The sequence below is a fragment of the Leptodactylus fuscus genome, chromosome 8 (assembly GCF_031893055.1).
Source record: "Leptodactylus fuscus isolate aLepFus1 chromosome 8, aLepFus1.hap2, whole genome shotgun sequence".
NCBI classification, from domain to species: Eukaryota; Metazoa; Chordata; class Amphibia; order Anura; family Leptodactylidae; genus Leptodactylus; species Leptodactylus fuscus.
The window spans coordinates 59,190,943-59,211,377 of record NC_134272.1 but is presented as its reverse complement, the minus strand read 5'-3'; the positions used below and the strand labels follow the sequence as shown (position 1 = coordinate 59,211,377).

Here is a 20,435-nt window from a genome sequence, read left to right as displayed (position 1 = left end):
ATTACCAGTCAGAAACTGGCACTATATGGCAGTAGCAAGAAATGAGGGTATTTATAACCCCAATATATTCTTTGAATTCCCAGTCAGACAATGGCACTGTATACCAGTAGTAAAAATTGTGGGTGCACGTAACCCCAATATATTCTTTGAATTCCCAGTCAGACACTGGCACTATATGGCAGTAGCAAGAAATGAGGGTATTTGTATTCCCAATATACTCTTTGAATTCCCAGTCAGACAATGGCACTGTATACCAGTAGTAAAAATTGTGGGTGCACGTAACCCCAATATATTCTTTGAATTACCAGTCAGAAACTGGCACTATATGGCAGTAGCAAGAAATGAGGGTATTTATAACCCCAATATATTCTTTGAATTCCCAGTCAGACAATGGCACTGTATACCAGTAGTAAAAATTGTGGGTGCACGTAACCCCAATATATTCTTTGAATTACCAGTCAGAAACTGGCACTATATGGCAGTAGCAAGAAATGAGGGTATTTGTATTCCCAATATATTCTTTGAATTCCCAGTCAGACAATGGCACTGTATACCAGTAGTAAAAATTGTGAGTGCACGTAACCCCAATATATTCTTTGAATTACCAGTCAGAAACTGGCACTATATGGCAGTAGCAAGAAATGAGGGTATTTATAACCCCAATATATTCTTTGAATTCCCAGTCAGACAATGGCACTGTATACCAGTAGTAAAAATTGTGGGTGCACGTAACCCCAATATATTCTTTGAATTCCCAGTCAGACACTGGCACTATATGGCAGTAGCAAGAAATGAGGGTATTTGTATTCCCAATATACTCTTTGAATTCCCAGTCAGACAATGGCACTGTATACCAGTAGTAAAAATTGTGGGTGCACGTAACCCCAATATATTCTTTGAATTACCAGTCAGAAACTGGCACTATATGGCAGTAGCAAGAAATGAGGGTATTTGTATTCCCAATATATTCTTTGAATTCCCAGTCAGACAATGGCACTGTATACCAGTAGTAAAAATTGTGGGTGCACGTAACCCCAATATATTCTTTGAATTCCCAGTCAGACAATGGCACTGTATACCAGTAGTAAAAATTGTGGGTGCACGTAACCCCAATATATTCTTTGAATTACCAGTCAGAAACTGGCACTATATGGCAGTAGCAAGAAATGAGGGTATTTATAACCCCAATATATTCTTTGAATTCCCAGTCAGACAATGGCACTGTATACCAGTAGTAAAAATTGTGGGTGCACGTAACCCCAATATATTCTTTGAATTACCAGTCAGAAACTGGCACTATATGGCAGTAGCAAGAAATGAGGGTATTTGTATTCCCAATATATTCTTTGAATTCCCAGTCAGACAATGGCACTGTATACCAGTAGTAAAAATTGTGGGTGCACGTAACCCCAATATATTCTTTGAATTACCAGTCAGAAACTGGCACTATATGGCAGTAGCAAGAAATGAGGGTATTTATAACCCCAATATATTCTTTGAATTCCCAGTCAGACAATGGCACTGTATACCAGTAGTAAAAATTGTGGGTGCACGTAACCCCAATATATTCTTTGAATTACCAGTCAGAAACTGGCACTATATGGCAGTAGCAAGAAATGAGGGTATTTGTATTCCCAATATATTCTTTGAATTCCCAGTCAGACAATGGCACTGTATACCAGTAGTAAAAATTGTGGGTGTATATAGCCCCAATTCTATTGCTAGGGGACTTGCAGGGTATTTCTGGGGTGAAGGTGGGGGGGCACACCGTTGGAACGGGTATCGGGGTATATATCGGGTATACGGGAATACACTGACAGTGTATTCCATTCAGGATCCTGGGAAAGCTGGGTTGCGGCGATTGAGCCCGTCAGTGCCACGTTACACTGACAAGCTTCTCCCTGGAATTTAGCTCTTACAAGAGCTGTTGGTTGTCTTCTCCTTCCTATCCTAGCCTGTCCCTGCCTACCCAGAATCTAAGCCCTAGCTAGCTGGACGGAAACCTCCGTCCTCGGTGAATTGCAAGCTCAGAATGACGCGAACCTGGGCGGCGCTGTTCTTTTAAATTAGAGGTCACATGTTTTCGGCAGCCAATGGGTTTTGCCTACTTTTCTCAACGTCACCGGTGTCGTAGTTCCTGTCCCACCTACCCTGCGCTGTTATTGGAGCAAAAAAGGCGCCAGGGAAGGTGGGAGGGGAATCGAGTAATGGCGCACTTTACCACGCGGTGTTCGATTCGATTCGAACATGCCGAACAGCCTAATATCCGATCGAACATGAGTTCGATAGAACACTGTTCGCTCATCTCTAACTGTGAAGCCCATCCACACTTTACGGAAAAATACTGTATGTAAAACGGACACCCTGCAGTTTCCAAGTTCCAATTGCCTCTGTAAGCCAATCTCAGGCTACATTCAGATAACCAAGGTGCAGAATATCCATTTTTCGTGGATCCCCAGGTGGTGTATGGAGGCATCTGTGAAAATGGACAGAAATAGGACATGACCTATATTTTGACATTGAATTTAATGTTGCCATGTGATGCCCGTTAAAAAAAAAAATGTGAACGTAGCTTCAGATGTAGTCACATGATGTTACACTTTGTAATACAGGAACATTGTGTAAAGAGAAGGGGGAAGAATTCATGGGAATTGTAGTCCTTCACATTGACACTTACACCCACAGAAAGCCAAGACACTGAAAATAAAACTTATTATTTCTGAACCAAGGGGTCAAGATCTAGTGATAACTCCCTTTAACCATATTGGGAACCTGGAAAAATGTGCTTGGTAAAATGGTAGAATTGGTGGCTTCCGAAAATATACATTGTGTGGAAATCTTTAACACACTTTATATATCTCTTATGCAAGAAACACATCATCAAAGCATAATCTATAGCGATGTCTTCGGTTGCTTGTCTATTTCAATGTCACGTTTTTCCTCTTGACCTTGATTCTTTGCTCTGCATAAAGAAATGATAAAAGAAAGATTAAATTAAGCTTGTCTGAGCTATTCTTTCTGTAGATAGTGACGGAAAGAGACCAGGGTTCCGTCAATGAAAATACTAAATGACTGTCAGTAATATGAAGATACACAAGTACATTGGGGGAGGGGGTGTACTCATCAATACGCTCCTATTTTATTATTATTATTATTATTATTATTATTATTATTATTATTGTTATTATCATTATTATTATTATAAGAATTCATATTATTTATTGGTGTCCCATGTCCTATATGAAGCACCGGATGTGACTGAGGTCACCAGATTTGGGACCCTAAACTCCAACAGCATAAGGTCATGTCGCTCAAACCTAGTGACGGGTATCCTTTAAGAAAAACTGCACAAATGGGAAAATTGGACCATAAACCTAGACTTATAGCCATCATTCAGTATTTACCCTTTCTTCCTTTTCACAGCTGTGTATGGCACATAAATTAGGAAAAATAGCAGCACCACTGCAGTTAGCGCGGATAGCACGATCATTGCCACATGAATTGCATCACCTATTTGACAAAGCACAAAATGTTACATTACAACATATGGTATCAGTATAACAATAGCCATGGTGAAAGAAAGAGGTAGGTTGTCAATTGTATACAGGACAGAGCAAATAACATGAAAATGAAAAGGTCCTTGGGCAGGCAATAACTAGATATACAATGCAATAAAAAAGACACATGCACTATAATGGAACACATTGTGGATTTGTGTTTATACCCCCCTAAGATTGACCCCTGAAATGAAATGAATAATCCAGGCATAAGAATAATATTGGAGGTGGGGGAAATATTCAGTACACCAAATAATAACTAAATTCTTTTTTTGTTTAGACCCAACTTTGATTATTAAAGATATAATCAGAGACAAATATGTCTCAGAATACGCCCTCCAGGTGATGAGCTAATCGTACTAGGTCTCAGTGCCGCCAAACTACTTTTGTCATGGGTAAACCTCAGCCAGTCAGGGATTGCATGACAGTCATTCAAATAAATGGCTTACTCTGCAAGTCATTATGGTCTCTCAGCTGACCCAGATCAAGTGGGACAGTCCTGCATTTTGGGTGCTGTCCCACTATAACAGGCTGCAGGAGCGATTTTAACTACTTATAGCCTCAGAGCACAGATAAAGTTTCAAACAATGGTGGAGCAGGATGCTATCAGCTCTGTGCTGTGCTTCACCATTCAGGTTTCGTCTAATCATGTCTGCAGTATGGAGGTGTGATGAGCACCAAGCTCAGCAGATGGCACTACAACCAGAGCCTGTAGGCATCTCCTTGGGATCAAGGATGCACTAGGTACACACTAGCATTCATATCTCCGTCGTTCGGATTCACATTCGGACCCGAAAGACAGAGACCTTGTCCGCTTAAAGAACGGTTACCCCATAGACTATAATGGGGTCCGTCGGGTTTCCTGCCCAGTTTGAAAATGCTTTATACTGAAACACGTGGCAAGAAAAGTGTGCATAGAGGATATTTAGGAAACTGGACTTGAACTGGGCCCACTAAAGTATTAAAATGTCTTTATAACGGGAATTGCTCATACCCCCTTTTTAATTTCCATAAACTCTAACATGGCAAATGGACTGGGGCTTTATGAGATAACTTCTTTAAGCAAGCCATGCTGTTAATAAAAGATGATTACTTACTGTTTTGACCATTGTCATCATTATCATTGTCCGGCTCTTCTATGATATCAGTATAAATCATATCTTGAGTAATTGCGATACTGCCATTGTGTGGCTCGGGGATGATACCCAAAAGCTTGCACATAAGGGGGTATATGTGAATACTATCAAATGGTTCTGAAATGTAATTCTTTTTAAAATCTGGCCCAAAGGCACGAAATATCATCTTCATGTCCATTTCATTGTTATCAAATCCATGATCTCCCTTATTAACGTAAAATATTACTCGCTGGAAAGGAAGAGAAGAATGTTATATTCCAGGCCAACAATACACTTAATTTGGGCAGAAGACACAATACAAACAATATAAATGGAAAGACAGTTCCACAATAAAGGCATAAGTCAAATGGGTATTGGCAGGTGTATGAAAATTTCTATCTGGTTTCAGGTTTCCCTGGGTATACCAACTTCTCCAAGAATCCCTGGATTATGAGGGTTCAAGCACGTGACCGTAGGATCTGCATTTTGCCATAACAATGGAATACATAGCATTAAATCCATCAATATTAGAGATGAGCGAACACTATAATGTCCGAGGTTCGAAATCCAATTTGAACAGCCGCACACTGTTTGATTGTTCGAATGGATTTCAAACCCCATTATAGTCTATGGGGGGAAATGCTCGTTTCAGGGGTACGCAAAATTCAATAAAATTATACTTACCAAGTCCACGAGTGACGGTCGGACTGGATTCTCCTTGAAGTCTTCTCCAGGTGCAGTGTCCCCGCGTCTTCTTCCGGCTGGAATTCACTCTGCCTAGGCATCGGGGCCTAGGCATTGGGGCCTAGGCAGAGCCGACTGCGAATGCGCGGACATGTGCAGTCGGCTCTGCCCGGCCCGACGCCTGAGCAGAGTGAATTCCAGCCAGAAGATGCCGTGGGGATGCTGCACGGAGAAGACTTCTAAAGGTAAGAGAAGAACCAGCGTTGATTGGCAGAATGTATAGCATTCTGCCAATCAACGCTGGTTCTGCATCGAACCTTAAACTTCGAACAGCTAGTAGTGTTCGATCGAGTACGAGTATTTCTAATACCGTAGTATTCGATCAAACACCTACTCGATCGAACACTACTCGCTCATCTCTAATCAATATCCATTCACTGTCGAATCAATTCAGCCTACGATACTATAAATAAATTGAACAAAATAGGTGATAATACGTGCCCTTGCCTAAGGCCAAACCCCAACTGTAAGGAAAACAACATTTGTAAGAGATTCCCTGTTTCTTATTCTTCTGGAATCTAATTTTTTAAAAATAGTTCTTTTGTGTAAGTAGTAGTAGTAGTCTATCAATGTACAGACCCAGGTTTTAAAGGGGTTGGCAATGAATTTTAAATTTACGGCCTATCAATAGCCGGCCCCTGTAAAGGTCAGCTTGACTTCAATGGGAACTGAACTGCAGTACCAGCACCCAGCCACTAGGTAGTGCTTGGGGCCAGCTGATTCCGACTCTATGTGGGGTGTATATTACAGGTGTCTTAAGTGGCTCATGCAGAACGTTTTTGCCGGCCCCTCTGATGAGACATTTCTAGCCTATCCTAAGGGAAGGCCATAAATCAATAATTGTTGACCAAGCCCTTTCAAACTTGATACAAAACCAGATTTTGCCAAAAGTAATTTTGTTCTCCATAGTTGGTACCTATGGATGCATCTCATATGGATAAATCATTTCCAGTATCCAATTTTGACTTACAAAGTTTGTATATAAGTCTATATTTTTCTTCATTCTTCTAAAAAAATGCATTTACCCAGAAAAAGTGAAAAAGAATTAACAGATGTTTTAAAATAACTTATAATTTAGCTGTTTCTTTTTCGGAATGTAATTGGTTTAAAATTGGATAGAACAGATTATAAAATGTTATTATATGATATACAAAAATAATTGCCACATTTACCAAATAGCAATGAATTGTAATGTAAGTCTTTAGTGAGTTAATTTGCTTTGTAGAGTATCAGCTATCAGAGTTGTGCTGACTGCTGAACTAGAACTTTACATATCTTGTCTAATGGAATAACTTTATTAACTTGAATAACTTGTCTTCTGCTGACAACTTTGTCTGTTCGGTGGCACTTTATTAAACCCTCCATCTGCTTGCTGTAGACGGAGTTTTTTCTTATGTCTGCTAGTTCTGCTTTGTAATATATCATGGACATTCATACTCATTGTAAAATGATACAGCTATAGCTAGATGCACCATTACATTGGCCAATATAACGGGGGGATGAGCTCCAATTGATGACATTACACATCGATCAGTGATCATTTTTATGTCTTTTAAACTGACCAATGCAAAGTACATGGCGGAGGAAGGATCAAAAAAGTAAAAAACGCAATCAGTTGAAAAACAAGAGTTTGTTGGTTTGTTAGATGATTGATGGCATGTTTATATGGACCTCACATTGGGAACAAGTTTTCGACAAATGTTTGTTACTGCAAATTGATTGGAAGCCCTTGCAGGCAGGGCCCTCTACCACACTGTGCCAGTCGGTCATTGTTAGATGATTGCCGGTGTCCGCCTGTAGCCTCTCCACAAGGAAAGGCTGGATCAGACATGTAGGCCTTTGTGTGTGGCTGAAAAAAACGGTTTCTCCGTGGAGAGGCCAAAGGTGGACTCCGGTGGTCATCTTTAAAAATCTATTCTAATAAATGGGTTTTAAAGCCGACCGTTGGGAAGACGTCCCTGGTCCAATTTCACGGGGCTAAGGATGGAAACCTGGTGGAGAGGCACTTGGCGCACACTGGGCGCAAGTGTGAATGCCCCTTAAGGCTAGAAAAGGAAAAGTTAAGGAATAGTTGAATTTGGTGAACCTACATAAACTACATCTAATACGTGGATTATTCCATCCACCTCTGTTACTATAAGTGCTTAAAATCAAGTCTACAGCAATAAAACACCATAACCAAAAATTATTGTAAAGCAAGTGCATAATTATATACTGGGGAGATGAATTCCATCATAATACTTACTCCATTTGCACTGTAGCCCAGATCTCCATAAACCAAAATTGGCAAAATCCTTTCGTGTTTGGAATAATGTAGACGTTCAGGAAAATCCTGTTTTTTGTACACCTTTAAATGAGGGTGGGCATTTTTAAGAGCCTGATATATTTCTTCTTCCTTGCCTTCCTTAGGTAAAATCATTCCAAAACCGCCATAGTCTAGAATATCAAACTTAACTGTATCTCTGAAATTAATGTAGTTTGACAGGCGAATTTCTTCTACAGCAGGCTCTTTCTTTACGGTGGTCATGCCATGATCAGACGTAATGATGACATTCAATTTATCTTTCAGCTTGTTTTTTTCAATTGCTTCTAAGAGATAACCAATTGTTCTATCTATTTGTTTAATAATTGTCTTTCTCTGTTCAGTTTCTGGACCATATTGATGTCCGGTTTTATCAGGCTCTCCATAGTAGAGGGTTACAAAGTCCAAACCGTCTTCATTGAACCATTTCATGACAATATCTATGTTTTCTCTCCACTCGTTCTCGTCACTTTTAGGGTGGTCAGATGCCTCTGCCTTTACTTTAGTCACTGTCTTACCACTGTAGTTAGCATTTCCTCCTGGGAAGTAAAAAGAACCAGCCTTCAAGCCCTGAGAAGAGAAAAACATTAAGTAGAACCAAGAACTCCTTTTCGGCAAATTAGTTTCTTACCCACACGTATGGGTCTTTGTGTCATTGACACTAGGTTCACACTAGCATATGGGCTTCTGTCCTTTGGGTCCACTTGGGGACCTGAAAAATGGAAACCATCTGCTTAAAAAGTGGTTACATGCAGTAACCACCGATCCCATAGACTATAATAGGGTCCGCCTGGTTTATGTCCTCTTTGCAGGACTTAAGTGGAATGGGGAACAGAATCTCCTACTCAGACTCAAACACAAGTGTGAACCTAGCGTTAGTCAACTGCATTTTTTCAAAATACAGCATGCTCAGGGTATAGGATTATATTTTCTTCATCTTTTTACAATAACTTTTCTATGGGACACCAAATGTTGCAGAATAAAAATGGTACCTGCATGCTTTTCAATAGGTGCAGTTGACTTTGCAGGCTAAAAAAAAGTGCAGATCAAAAATATAAGATGGCGACATAAGGGTTTGATTGTGACTTCTGCCTTTCTGTGCATCAAACTACGTTTTAGCCCCTTCTTCCTATTATCGACATTATCTTTTCTACCGCAGTTGATGTTGGCATACATTTTAGTTCTTTATCTGTACTAGCTATGTAAGTACTGATCTCATAGCCTACAATGGACTTACACTATTTCCATATAATATTAGAGAACTAGAAGGCAACATGGTGGCTCAGTGGTCAGCCTTTGCAGCACTAGCGTCCTGGGTTTGAATCTTGCCAAGGCCAACATCTGCAAGGTGTTTGTATGTTCTCCCTGTGTTTGCATGGATTTCCTCCCATACTTCAAAGACATACTGATAGGGAAAAATGTACATTGTGAGCCCTATATGGGGTTTATAATCTACATTAGAGAAACAGAGGTCTTTTTACAGTCCTTTATGGAGGCATCACAAAGTGCTTACAGGTCCGTCTCACAACCGTAAAGGGTCCATTCACATGGAATGAAATTGTATCTTACAATGCCAACATGAACTACATAATCCTTAGAAAGACCAGTGTATAATGTATGGAAATTCTTGGAAGAAATGGAATAGTGTCCTTATTGTTACAGTATGTTAAATACATCATTTTTGCACCACTTCTACTCCAAAATATTGTCTTCTAAGACCAAGTCATCAAAATGGTTATTTCTCTGCTCTTTGACCATTGTGCATATAATAATTTACCTAGAGTCTTGTACTATATAGATTATACGGTTTGACATACTGTAGAATCAGCACAACAAGGTAATAAATAAGGAGTACTGTGTGAGGAGAAGTATGGATTGGACAATAGTTGATCAGATAATATCTGTCTTGCAACTAATAACGTTGCCATTATGTTATGTAGGATTGTCAATGCTAATGTACTTTACACTTGACATGGGGTAGAAACAAATCTTTTCATCTTTTAGGAAAACTGTTGCAAAAACATGTTACAGGGACTTTCCAGCTCCTAACATATGTTTCATATGTATGACCTATGCATAAGATAGAATAGGTCATCAGTATCTGATCTGTGACAGTCCAACACCAGACCCTGCACAGATCAAACCAGCCTCACAGCCCAGCGATGACCCTGAGCTGTAATGCCTGCTCTTCTGACAGTCCAATGATATTGGTGCCAACACTAATGACACTGATAACTCTGGCATCAGGCACATACTGGCAAAGCTGATGGTGCGCTGAAATCTGCATACTTTCAGCTTTCTATTGGCATATAATACCACCGACATCAGAGGACATGAAAGACAGATTATCAAGTTTAGGGGCAAGTTAATAACAATGCACAAGTTTTGGGATAAAATTTCAATGTAGAGATTTATTCCAATTGCCATAGGTGGAGTTGGGAAATCATTTCTTTTTCCTATGATGGGAGCAATTGGCATCAGCTTTATGGGGTATATGAGAAGGTTACAGGCAGAGTGCTGTAGTCATGGTATATATCCCCCAGATTTCTGACATATGTATAGTCCAGTGTGGGTTTTGAATAGGTTTCAGCCTCAGGTGTGGGTCCTGGGCTTGTTACTGGGCCATAAAAGGCTGCAGAGCCTGCACTTCAGGGCAGATCCTGGAAGCGGAGGAGGCGCATGGGTCTGTCCTGATACACTGTGAGTCTGGTGAGATTGTATTGCGCTCTTTTTTAGTAAGCTCCATGTATAGTTAGCACTTTGTTGTTTATTTAGTGCTCAGACGATCAGGGTTATGTCGCTCATTTTTACCTGATGTTACAGCTGTATTTATTTTGCTTATTTTTGTGCCCGAATTGAAGGTTTATTTATTTTCTGTATTTTCTAAATAAAAAAGTGCACTGTCGGCTTTCCCGTTACGTGTCCTCAGCCTGGAGATATCAGTGTTGTTAGTTTCGACACCAATCTCTGCCCACTGTCAGAAGGGCATTCTTAACAGTCTGGCTGTGCTGCTAGGAACACCCTTTGACAGTATTCGTCCATAGACTTGTACTGGGGGGGGGGAACATTTACTCACAGCTCAGCTCATCCTCCCCTCTGACAGTACAGGGCTATGAACGAGTACAGTTTAGGGGATGTGTTCCTCACAGCGTAGCTAGACTGTCAGGAACGCTCTTCTGACAGTGGGCAGATATAGGTGCCGAAACCAACGGGACATCTGAATAAACTCTTACGGGATAATTTTATTAGTATATAAGCGTAGTATTTTAGGTCACCTGATTCTGTGCTGTGATCCATAGAGGGAGCACGCCATTGTCCCACCAATCTGACGCATTTTGGGTTTGCTTGAAAGTAAGTTTCTGAAGTGTTTCAGTATTAAACTTCAAATTGTGGATAACACCGTGATCTTCAACCCAGCGGCCTGTAAGAGTCGTAAAATTCAGGTCATATGATGATACAGAAGGCAACATTCAGAAGTAGTAAAAATCAGGCTACACAAGTATGTGGTTGAGCAATTTTACACAGAGCATAATTAAATAGTATTATATTTTTAAAGCTTGGAAATTGCATTGGGATATAAATTACTGTAATGGAAATGTGTAATTTGCTTTGGGGGAATTACCAATTATGAATCTCACAAATAACACATTCAACAAAAGAAATTATCTGCAGTGTGATCAGCAGATTTAATGTGGAGAAAGCTGAATACATCTGCCCGAGGTTATTTGGTAGCAGCAGGAAACTGAATGAAAAACTATGAGACAGATATGGGGATAGTGTTTACTAGGAAATATGGTCTGATTGGTTTTGCTTGTGAAGCCTATAGCTTGAGATGATTTCTATAGAAAATTTGCATTGAATAAAATTTTGTTCATATTAACAAATACCCGGTCTTAGTAGGATCCTAAAATGTGCAATTTATATTTAAAAATAATCTTTGGGGCCATGGATGAAATGGATTCACACTCAACTCTGTCCCCCGGTTCCCACAATGGTCAAGTCAGTAGTGAACAAGCATTGCCAATACATCACTGGTACCCAACATGTAACCACAGAAGCCAGAGATTGCACAACCACTAACTATAAAAGTACTAGCTAGAATGTCACTCTGATACTCAGCACTGAAATCCTCAGCTGTTCTTATATGTCTGCCATCGAATGAGAAAAGCCAAAGTCAGTGTGGGATTTCAGTACCAAGAGTCCAGTGATTGGCGTCATCGCTCACCTGAGCCCCTAAATTTCTGGTCTGGCCACTATGGGCACAGGATGGAATGGAGCACACAATGCTATAATGGAACAGCAGAAACAGTTGAGTATCCCTCCTTTTTTTATTTTACCCCAACCCGAGCCCTTTGGGTCTGACTGGGGCATTTCACACTACATGACACTCCAAGTAGCTGCAGTTGTTCTGGATCTCACAGCATTATAAATCACTATGATGCAGTTAGTTCAGCTCACAATGGGAAATGAGACCATCACATGGATCGTGTTTCCCAACGTGGACACAGACTTGTGAAATTGCCCTTAGGAAGTGCAACCCGGTAGAAACGTGGATTTCGTAAATTAAGTGTTTTTTGTTTTTTTTTTTATAAAATTTCTGCATTGCTGGTAAGTTCCTGTTTAGAAATTATCGGAGGAATAAGGTGAAGCCAGTGAAACACATGAAGGATCTGTCCAATAGTCTTCATGAAGTCCCTGATAATCTGATAATGTTTCCTCTTTTATCCCCTGATATTCTAGGAATGATATTAGAATAGTGTCACCTGCTGTTTCTATGAATAACCTTTACTGTGTCCACCTCAGTAAATGTGTTGAGATGGACACTGATGTTCTTACGTTTGACTCAGCTTTTCAGAGTATATAGATCCTATCCTTGGTGTGGTGAGTTGCTCAGGCTATTACTTGCAGAGATGCAGCTTCAGCTTTAGAGACGGCTGGCTCATGACACCGATGATTCCTCTTTTTAGTCGGCAGAGAAGACATACTTGAACATATGTGTCCGCCTTGGAACATATAAGGTCAGAACAGTGGCTAAGTGGTTAGCGTTGCAGTCCTGAGTTTGAATCCTGCCAAAGACAGGTTTGTATATTCTCCTTGTGTTTGTATGGGTTTCCTCCGGGTACTCCAGTTTCGTCCCACACTTGACAATGTAGATTGTGAACCCTATATAGGACAGTAACTGAATATGTCTGTAAAGTGCTGTGGAATATGATCAGCTATTTCTGTCAACCCCATAGACATTGAAAGGGGGGTTACGTTCAGGACCACTTCTCATTTCAAACCCCTTCTCACTGCTGTCATACTGAGAGGAGAAACTGGGTTCCCTAGACCCTAGAAATTGGTGGGGATTCCAATGGACATAAATAACTTTTGAATGTATAGGTTATAAATGTCCTTCATTGGGCTACCCATTTTAGGGTTCCCTGTTTTTTGGAAATTGTATGAATGAGTGTACAGTCATACATTGTTTTATTCTATATATACTGGTAAAAGCAATCTCTGCTGTATAAATACCATAAGCCTAGTATGCTGCCAGAAGGAAGTATTCAGGTGATTATTAGTAGAGATGAGCGAGTAGTATTTGATCGAGTAGGTATTCGATCAAATACTACGGTATTCAAAATACTTGTACTCGATTGAGTACCACTCGCTATTCGAATGGAAAAATTCGAATCAGAATCAGTGTTGATTGGCCGAATGCTATACAGTCGGCCGATCAACGCTGGTTCTTCTCCTACCTTTAGAAGACTTCTCCTCGCTGCGTCCCCGCGGCGTCTCCCGGCTCTGAATTCACTCTGCTAGGCATTGGGCATGGGCAGAGCCGACTGCGCATGCCCGCGCTACAAGAAAATGGCCGCTTTGACTGTAAGTGGCCATTTTCTTGTAGTGCGGGCATGCGCAGTCATCTCTGCCCAGGCCCGATGCCTAGAAGAGTGAATTCATTGCCGGATGACGACGCGGGCACGCTGCGTGGAGAAGACTTCTTGGAGAATCCAGCCCGACCCTCACTCGTGGACTTGGTAAGTTCAGTTTGAACGCATGTTGCCTACCCCTGAAACGAGCATTTTTCCCCCATAGAGTATAATAGGGTTCGATATTCGATTCGAGTAGTTGCTCATCTCTAATTATTAGTTATTAATGCTTTGGAAGCCATATGTATATTATTAGGTAAAATGATGAAATCTGCAAGCTGAGACTCAGATGGATGTTAATTCACTTTAAAAACATGAATAATTTTTTTACATTTACGTTGGCTACTGAAACTTACCAGTGATTGTAGTAAAATGAGAAGGGGATGTCATCGTTACAAAAGGTGGGCTGACATATTTTGCCTTTACTCCAATCTCAGCCAAGTAGTCCAGAAGTGGGGTATCAACATCTTGATCATAATTCCATCGAAATCCATCAAAGGAGATCACAAGCAGCTTGTTACGAGTTTCTTTTGCATTCTTGAAGATTGACTTACCAAAAATTACAGTGAATAAAATAAAAAATATTATTACAGACTTCTGGGTTTGCATAGTGATGGATGGACAGTTAGCTATTGCTTGGATGTGCTGACTGTCACTGTCACATCGTATGTCCGTGACTTATCAGTCGCTTATCAGGCTAAAGCTCACTTAGCTCAGCATTATGGGAAAACCTGCCCAATCATTTTACCTGCAAGTACTTGTTTTTTTTCTATTACTTATCTAGTTGGGAATATGACAAGAAAATATCTAGTTAGATCTAGTTTGCTGTTCAGTGGAAGGAACAACTAAACTATGTTCATGAATGAGCCAATTGCCGCATTAATAATTACCGCAAAATACATGTGTCTAAAAATATTAACCTTGATACAAAGTCAGTAACATAATATAATGCTATAGAATTACTTATATAATTGCACAATTTTATGCTGAGGCTCCACGTTGCGGAAACGCTGCTTTTTTTCGTTGCAGATTTTGTTGTGGTTTTTTGAGCCAAAGCCAGAAATGGATTGAGCAGAAGGGAGAAGTATAAGAAATTCCTATATATTTATCTTTTCTTTTGTAGCCATTCTTGGCTTTGGCTTAAAAAAACGCAGCAAAATTTGCAACAAAAAAAAGCTGTGTTTCCGCAATGTGGGGCCTTAGCCTTAAAGAGGATCTTTCAGAGATGTGCAGCATTATATAGCACTAGAAAGCTGACAGTGCACTGAATTTATTGCACAGTATTGGATTTCCTGGTGTGCACCCTGGTGCTGGAGATATCTTTCCACTATCAGAAAGGTGGGATGAGGCTGAGCTGTAAGACCGGCCCTTCTGACAGTAAAGAGATATTTCCATCAACGGAGCACATACCGGGAAAGCCACTGTCAGCACACTGTCAACTTTCTAGTGGTGTATAATACTGCCCATCTATGAGGACGTGAGAGGTTAGAAGGTAACGTGTGTAAAATCTAAGAGGCTTTTCACACAGCCTAAAATGAAGAGGAATCTGAGCAGACATCCACTTCAGATTGCTCTTCACTTTCCGACCCCCTGGCTTTAGCATTCTACAATACAATGGCTTTCCCGAATCTCGTGCCACAGACTCAATCGTGGAATCTGCAGCAAAGAAAACAACTGGAGATCAGGGCAGAATGTAAAAAAAATAGAAAAAGATCGGGGTGGGCACTCGCCATTCCATAGTCAGCAGATGATACTTGATATCTGACACTTCTCATGTGTAAAATCAAAATCCTTTATTAAGAATAAATAAAAATAATACAGGGAGGGAGACAAGGCATTATAGGCAAAAAAAGGCAACAGCTGTTTCGCGTCTAGTACGACGCTTTTTCAAGCCAGAAATGCAGAAAGGGCAGAATGTGTTGCTGATTTTGGGGTGGAATCAGCACCAGATTTCTCATGTGAACATTCCTTAAGTTTGTTTGTACTAATACTTGTACTTAAATGATTATACAATGATAAGTTGTACAACTTTCTAATGCATTTTGTTTTTCTATTCCTTACCAGTATGAAGACAGCCCATGGCTGTCAATACCTAAGGGTAAGTTCACACTGAGTTTTTTGGATCGGAAACTAAGGCGGAGGCCACCTCAGGTTCCGATCCAAAAGCCGGGACGCCACGACTGAAAGCTGGTGCACTGTACCGGCATCCAGCCACGCACTCCGTTCCGGATTAGATCCAATGAATGGGCCTAGTCCGGAGGAGGGAGTTTCTTCAAGCCGAATCGCAAGGCAACTTGGCCTGAAGAATGAACATCTCGCTTCTTTTTTCCGGGAGCTGGAAGAAACGGCTCCTGTAAAAAGCTCCTGATCGTCTCCCATTGATTTCAATGGGGGCTGTCTTTTTGGTCAGGGTTTTGAGGCGATTACGGCCTCAAAACCCTGACCAAAAAACTACGTGTGAACTTACCCTAAGGGCCAAAATGAAATCTTCAGATGTTATGTAGATAATAAAGCTAATAAATCAAAATGTATTAAACTAATTCAGTCTGGCAGCAGATGGTCCATATTTCCATACCATTCCGCATCCATGAAATAGATATTTTACACATAGGAACACCCCATTGTTCAAAATTTTCTTGCTCTACATATAAAAATACATATAATAGTAAGTGTTAGAAAGCACATACAATAAAGGGCGCAGGTAAGGCTTGTACTGACTAACATGGGAGCAGGTGAATCCCTTAGTGGGTCCCTGAGTGAGAGTGGACAAAACACAAAGACAGCACCGCGCGGCACCTGGCGTAATACCCTTTATAATATGATGTCATCAAAACACATGGATGACTCAATAATCACCTTGTGATATAGTTAACATGCCAATAGTATCATATACCAGAGGGAACCAAAAAGCAGCAGAGTCTCCGTACAGGTACATGTAGACAAGGAATAATAGGACCAAACCACTAACTTATGCAGTAAATGGAATGAAGGAAATAGATCCGTGCTTACCCTCAACAATCGTTTATTGAAGCCTTCAACAAAATACACACAATGCGTTTCGGAACTGTATCCGCTCCTTTTTCAAGGGTCCCTTTAGTCAACCTAGCAGGCATGGTTAAAATAAACTACATATAAAGGAACAACCTTACCAATACAAAATCGGGACATCAAACAACCCGGAGGGCACTAGTGGAAAGGTCTGAATAGCGACCTGTCTCCTCAACAAAACAATAAAATACAATAAAAAAAACTTTCCTTGGTAATATTTAAAAATAAAGAATCGTTTACCTCTCCTCTTACTTCACCATCATACCGGCGTATGGCACATCCCTCTACGCATGTGCGAGGAAGGTGCCGACCGGAAATGAAACTACATGTCGGTGGTGGAACACATATGCGCTCCACCAAACTGGAAGTCAGTCACGCGCATGCAACTGCGTTCCACTGGAATTAGAAAATGTATAAGTGTTTCAACAGTGCTCATTGCCATTGGTGGAGGAAACAGGCTCGACCAAGTACATAATAAAACACAATGAAATACAATAAAATGCACCACAGATAACTAATTACAATAATATACTAACTCATAAGTGCTTGATAAATATCAAGGAGATGCATCAATGTGTATAAAGAGCAAGGACATTATACTAAAAGAATAATACAATTAATAATTATTATATCTAAATAATAGTAATCATAAATCACATACCTGTACGGCAGTGTTATAAGAAATATATGTATAGATATCTGTAAAAACAAATAAAGGATCAATACTTTAATGTAAACAAAAAATAATTAAAAATAAGTACCTATTAGAGATGAGCGAATAGTAAAGTATTCGATATTCGTTTCGAATAGCCCCTCAATATTTGACTATTCGAACGAATATCGAAACCCATTATAGTCTATGGGGAAAAATGCTCGTTTCAGGGGATCCCACCATTCGACTAAGGAGAGTCACCAAGTCCATCTATGACACCCCAGGAAATGATGCCAACACCCTGGAATGCAACTGGGACAGCAGGGGAAGCATGTCTGGGGGCATCTAACATGCCCAAGTCACTGTATTACATCGGGATCCCTGTCAGCTTGTGATATGCGGGAGCTGACTTTTTCCCATAGGAATGCATTGACCAGCGTTGATTGGCTGAATGCCATACAGAGTACAGCTAACCCAGTTGTGAACTGGGCCTGAAGGGCCCTTCAAGGCAAGCGTCAGCAAGCTACTGACAGTACTCCAGGACAGAGGGAAGGACTAAGCGGGAAAATACTACTGAAGAAAAATGTGTCTCTGTGCAGTTTTAGGAATTGCAAACAAATGGGCCTCTAGAATGATTTTTACTGACACTGGCCCCCTGTTATTATCCTGGACAACCCTTTTAAAATTAGTGGTTTGAAAAATGCAAACAGAATGTCTACAAAAATACCCCCAAAAATGCTGCATTGTATGAACCCAGTCTTAAAAGCAGTGGGAAAATGCAGCCTTAGGAATAAGCCGGATTGCACACGTCACAAATGAATGGCACATGGATAGAAGCCACGGAAGCACAGCCCCAAAATTGGGCAGCAATAGGACCTGTTCCATACTTTGCGACCCAGACTGTCACATGTAATTCATAGTCATGTCCACGGGCCTACATAGATTAATTGGTCAGTGTTCTAAGTGGGGAAAACCGCATATAGCACACTGACCTTACACATGGTCGTCTGTAAGGGGCTTAACAGAGGAACAGCACAAGGCAGTGTGTAAAGAAAATATGCAACAGAATTTTATGGACAATACAAGTATCTACTAAAATAGATAAGTCAGGAATGCTGACGGATTCTCTTTAAGACCTGGATGAAAATCCCATTTAAAGTGCCTGGAATTGATGTTCTGAGAACTCCAAGGTCTAGTTTTGGCATTTTGCTGTATCTTTTATTGTTGTATGTTGTAATTCTCGCTTTATTAGTGAGTTACAGATATGATACATGTATTAGTTTATGCTGCTTTATCAATCATTATCTCATATTATTGAACTGGTAATCTGGATCCAATAAACCCAGCTGAGGTCAGCTTACCTGTCAATGGGAAATGGATCAGCTTACCATATTATCTGACAATGGGAAACGGTTTTATCTCCTAAATATCGGCTCAAGGACCCCCAACTATCATGTGATTCATAGCACTGGGCTTCTCATGGAGGGCACAGGACTCTGCACACTGCTATCTTTGTACCCCCTTTTGTTAAACCATTATTTTACGGCTTAATATTTTAAATTTGGAACTTTGATGACTGAATTAAAAGAGACCTGAATAATTTTACTTCTTGATAGTCAGAAAAAGCAACTAAATATTATAATTCAAGACATTGGATTAACAGTTCCTTAACACTGTTGAAGGTAGAATTGGGGGAAATTTACTATGAAATGTACACCAGAATCTAGCGTATAAGTAGTACATCTGTGACGTACGTCCACAATTTATGACAAAGATGTGTCACTGTTGTTCTTGTACCCCCTCCTTGGTTGGCCAATACTGATTAACATGACCAGCTGAGATGCACCAAAATTATTAAGGAACTGGAGCCTTATATCACACCAGAGGGGGAATGGATTAATATTAGGACATTCTAGTCTTAAGACATTCCTCTCAGTGTGCTAGATTGTTGCAGATAAAGACCGGTTCACATCGCGTTTGGTATTCCGTTCAGGGAGTCCACTTGAGGACCCCCCAAACGGAATAGCGAACACATTAAAAAGCGGTGAGCAATGAAAGTACATGGACCCCATAGACTATAATGGGGTCCATGTGTTTTCCTCGCAGTGTCCGCACGAGTCATGCGGAGAGAAAAGTAATAATATAATAAATTTAATAATAAAAGAACTTCATGAACTACTTTCCTCTCCACATGACTCGTGCAGACAGCGCACGGAAAACACATGGACCCCCATTACAGTCTATGGGGTCCGTGAGCTTTCATAAGTTCACCGTTTGTCAATGCGCTTGGTATTCCATTCGGGGCTCCCCAAGCAGACTGTGCCAAAGGAAATACCAAACACAGATGTGATATAGGCCTAACTTTAACAAGTAGTTTGCTGAGTAGTCCTAGACCAGGGCTAGTCACTGTGAGATACTACACAGGCTCAGCACATCAGGGTTGCACCCATAGTGACTGCTGACTTCCTCCTATAATGTGATGCTGCTGAATGTTGCAACAGTCATGTTGTAAAGGTAGGCCCTGCAGCTCCATAGATCCTCATAATTGCACGCATAGCTTCTTTTAGCAATGAGCATACACAGAAAGTGTAAGCGACCATTTTCTTGCGGCAGTGGGCATGTGCAGTCGGCTCTGCCCAAGGCCTAGAAGATTGAAACCCAGCTCCGGAAGAAGACACATAGATAGGACATTTCTGAAGAAGATGGCGGCGGCGCTGGAGAGTTCTCTAGCAGCATTGGGGACACCCCCAGTGCTGTTTGAGCGCTGGGGCCCGACCCCAGTGCTGCAAGAGAACTCATTTGAATACCAAAGAAATTTCAACCAAATTTCGATTTCAACCAAACTGTGGCAGAGAAGACATCTAAAGGTAGGAGAAGAATAGCCTTTTTTAAAGGTATTCCTACGTATTATCGAGAAAAAAACCAAAACATTTTAATGGTAGAATCCCTTTAAAGTCTTTGTATTTTGGAATTTGTATCAGGCTTATTGCTGATGCTGATTTTCCATCTGGATCTGTAATCTTCTTTCCTTGACTCCTGCTCATAAAAGTTCTTGTGCCAATACCGTATCTTATTAACTATCTATGCTGCTCAGTCTCATGAGTT

General features: G+C 40.6%; 1 protein-coding gene across 1 annotated transcript; it reads right to left on the bottom strand.

The window, feature by feature from the left end:
* Window positions 1-2,892: 2,892 nt before the first annotated feature.
* LOC142216920 (ectonucleotide pyrophosphatase/phosphodiesterase family member 7-like) lies at window positions 2,893-14,239 on the bottom strand. The gene is made up of 6 exons (XM_075285030.1): window positions 13,987-14,239; window positions 10,994-11,139; window positions 7,662-8,288; window positions 4,655-4,922; window positions 3,405-3,510; window positions 2,893-2,962 (listed from the first exon to the last, which is right to left on the bottom strand). The coding sequence occupies exons 1-6, from the start codon at window positions 14,237-14,239 to the stop codon at window positions 2,893-2,895; spliced, it is 1,470 nt and encodes a 489-aa protein (XP_075141131.1).
* Between the last annotated feature and the right edge of the window lie 6,196 nt (window positions 14,240-20,435).

Coding starts and splice junctions, on each gene's coding strand:
- LOC142216920 (XM_075285030.1), bottom strand. CDS start 14,239: ATGCAAACCCAGAAGTCTGTAATAATATTTTTTATTTTATTCACTGTA. Junction 11,140..13,986: donor TCATTTTACTACAATCACTG/GTAAGTTTCAGT, acceptor CGACTCTTACAG/GCCGCTGGGTTGAAGATCAC. Junction 2,963..3,404: donor GCTGTGAAAAGGAAGAAAGG/GTAAATACTGAA, acceptor TTCTTTATGCAG/AGCAAAGAATCAAGGTCAAG.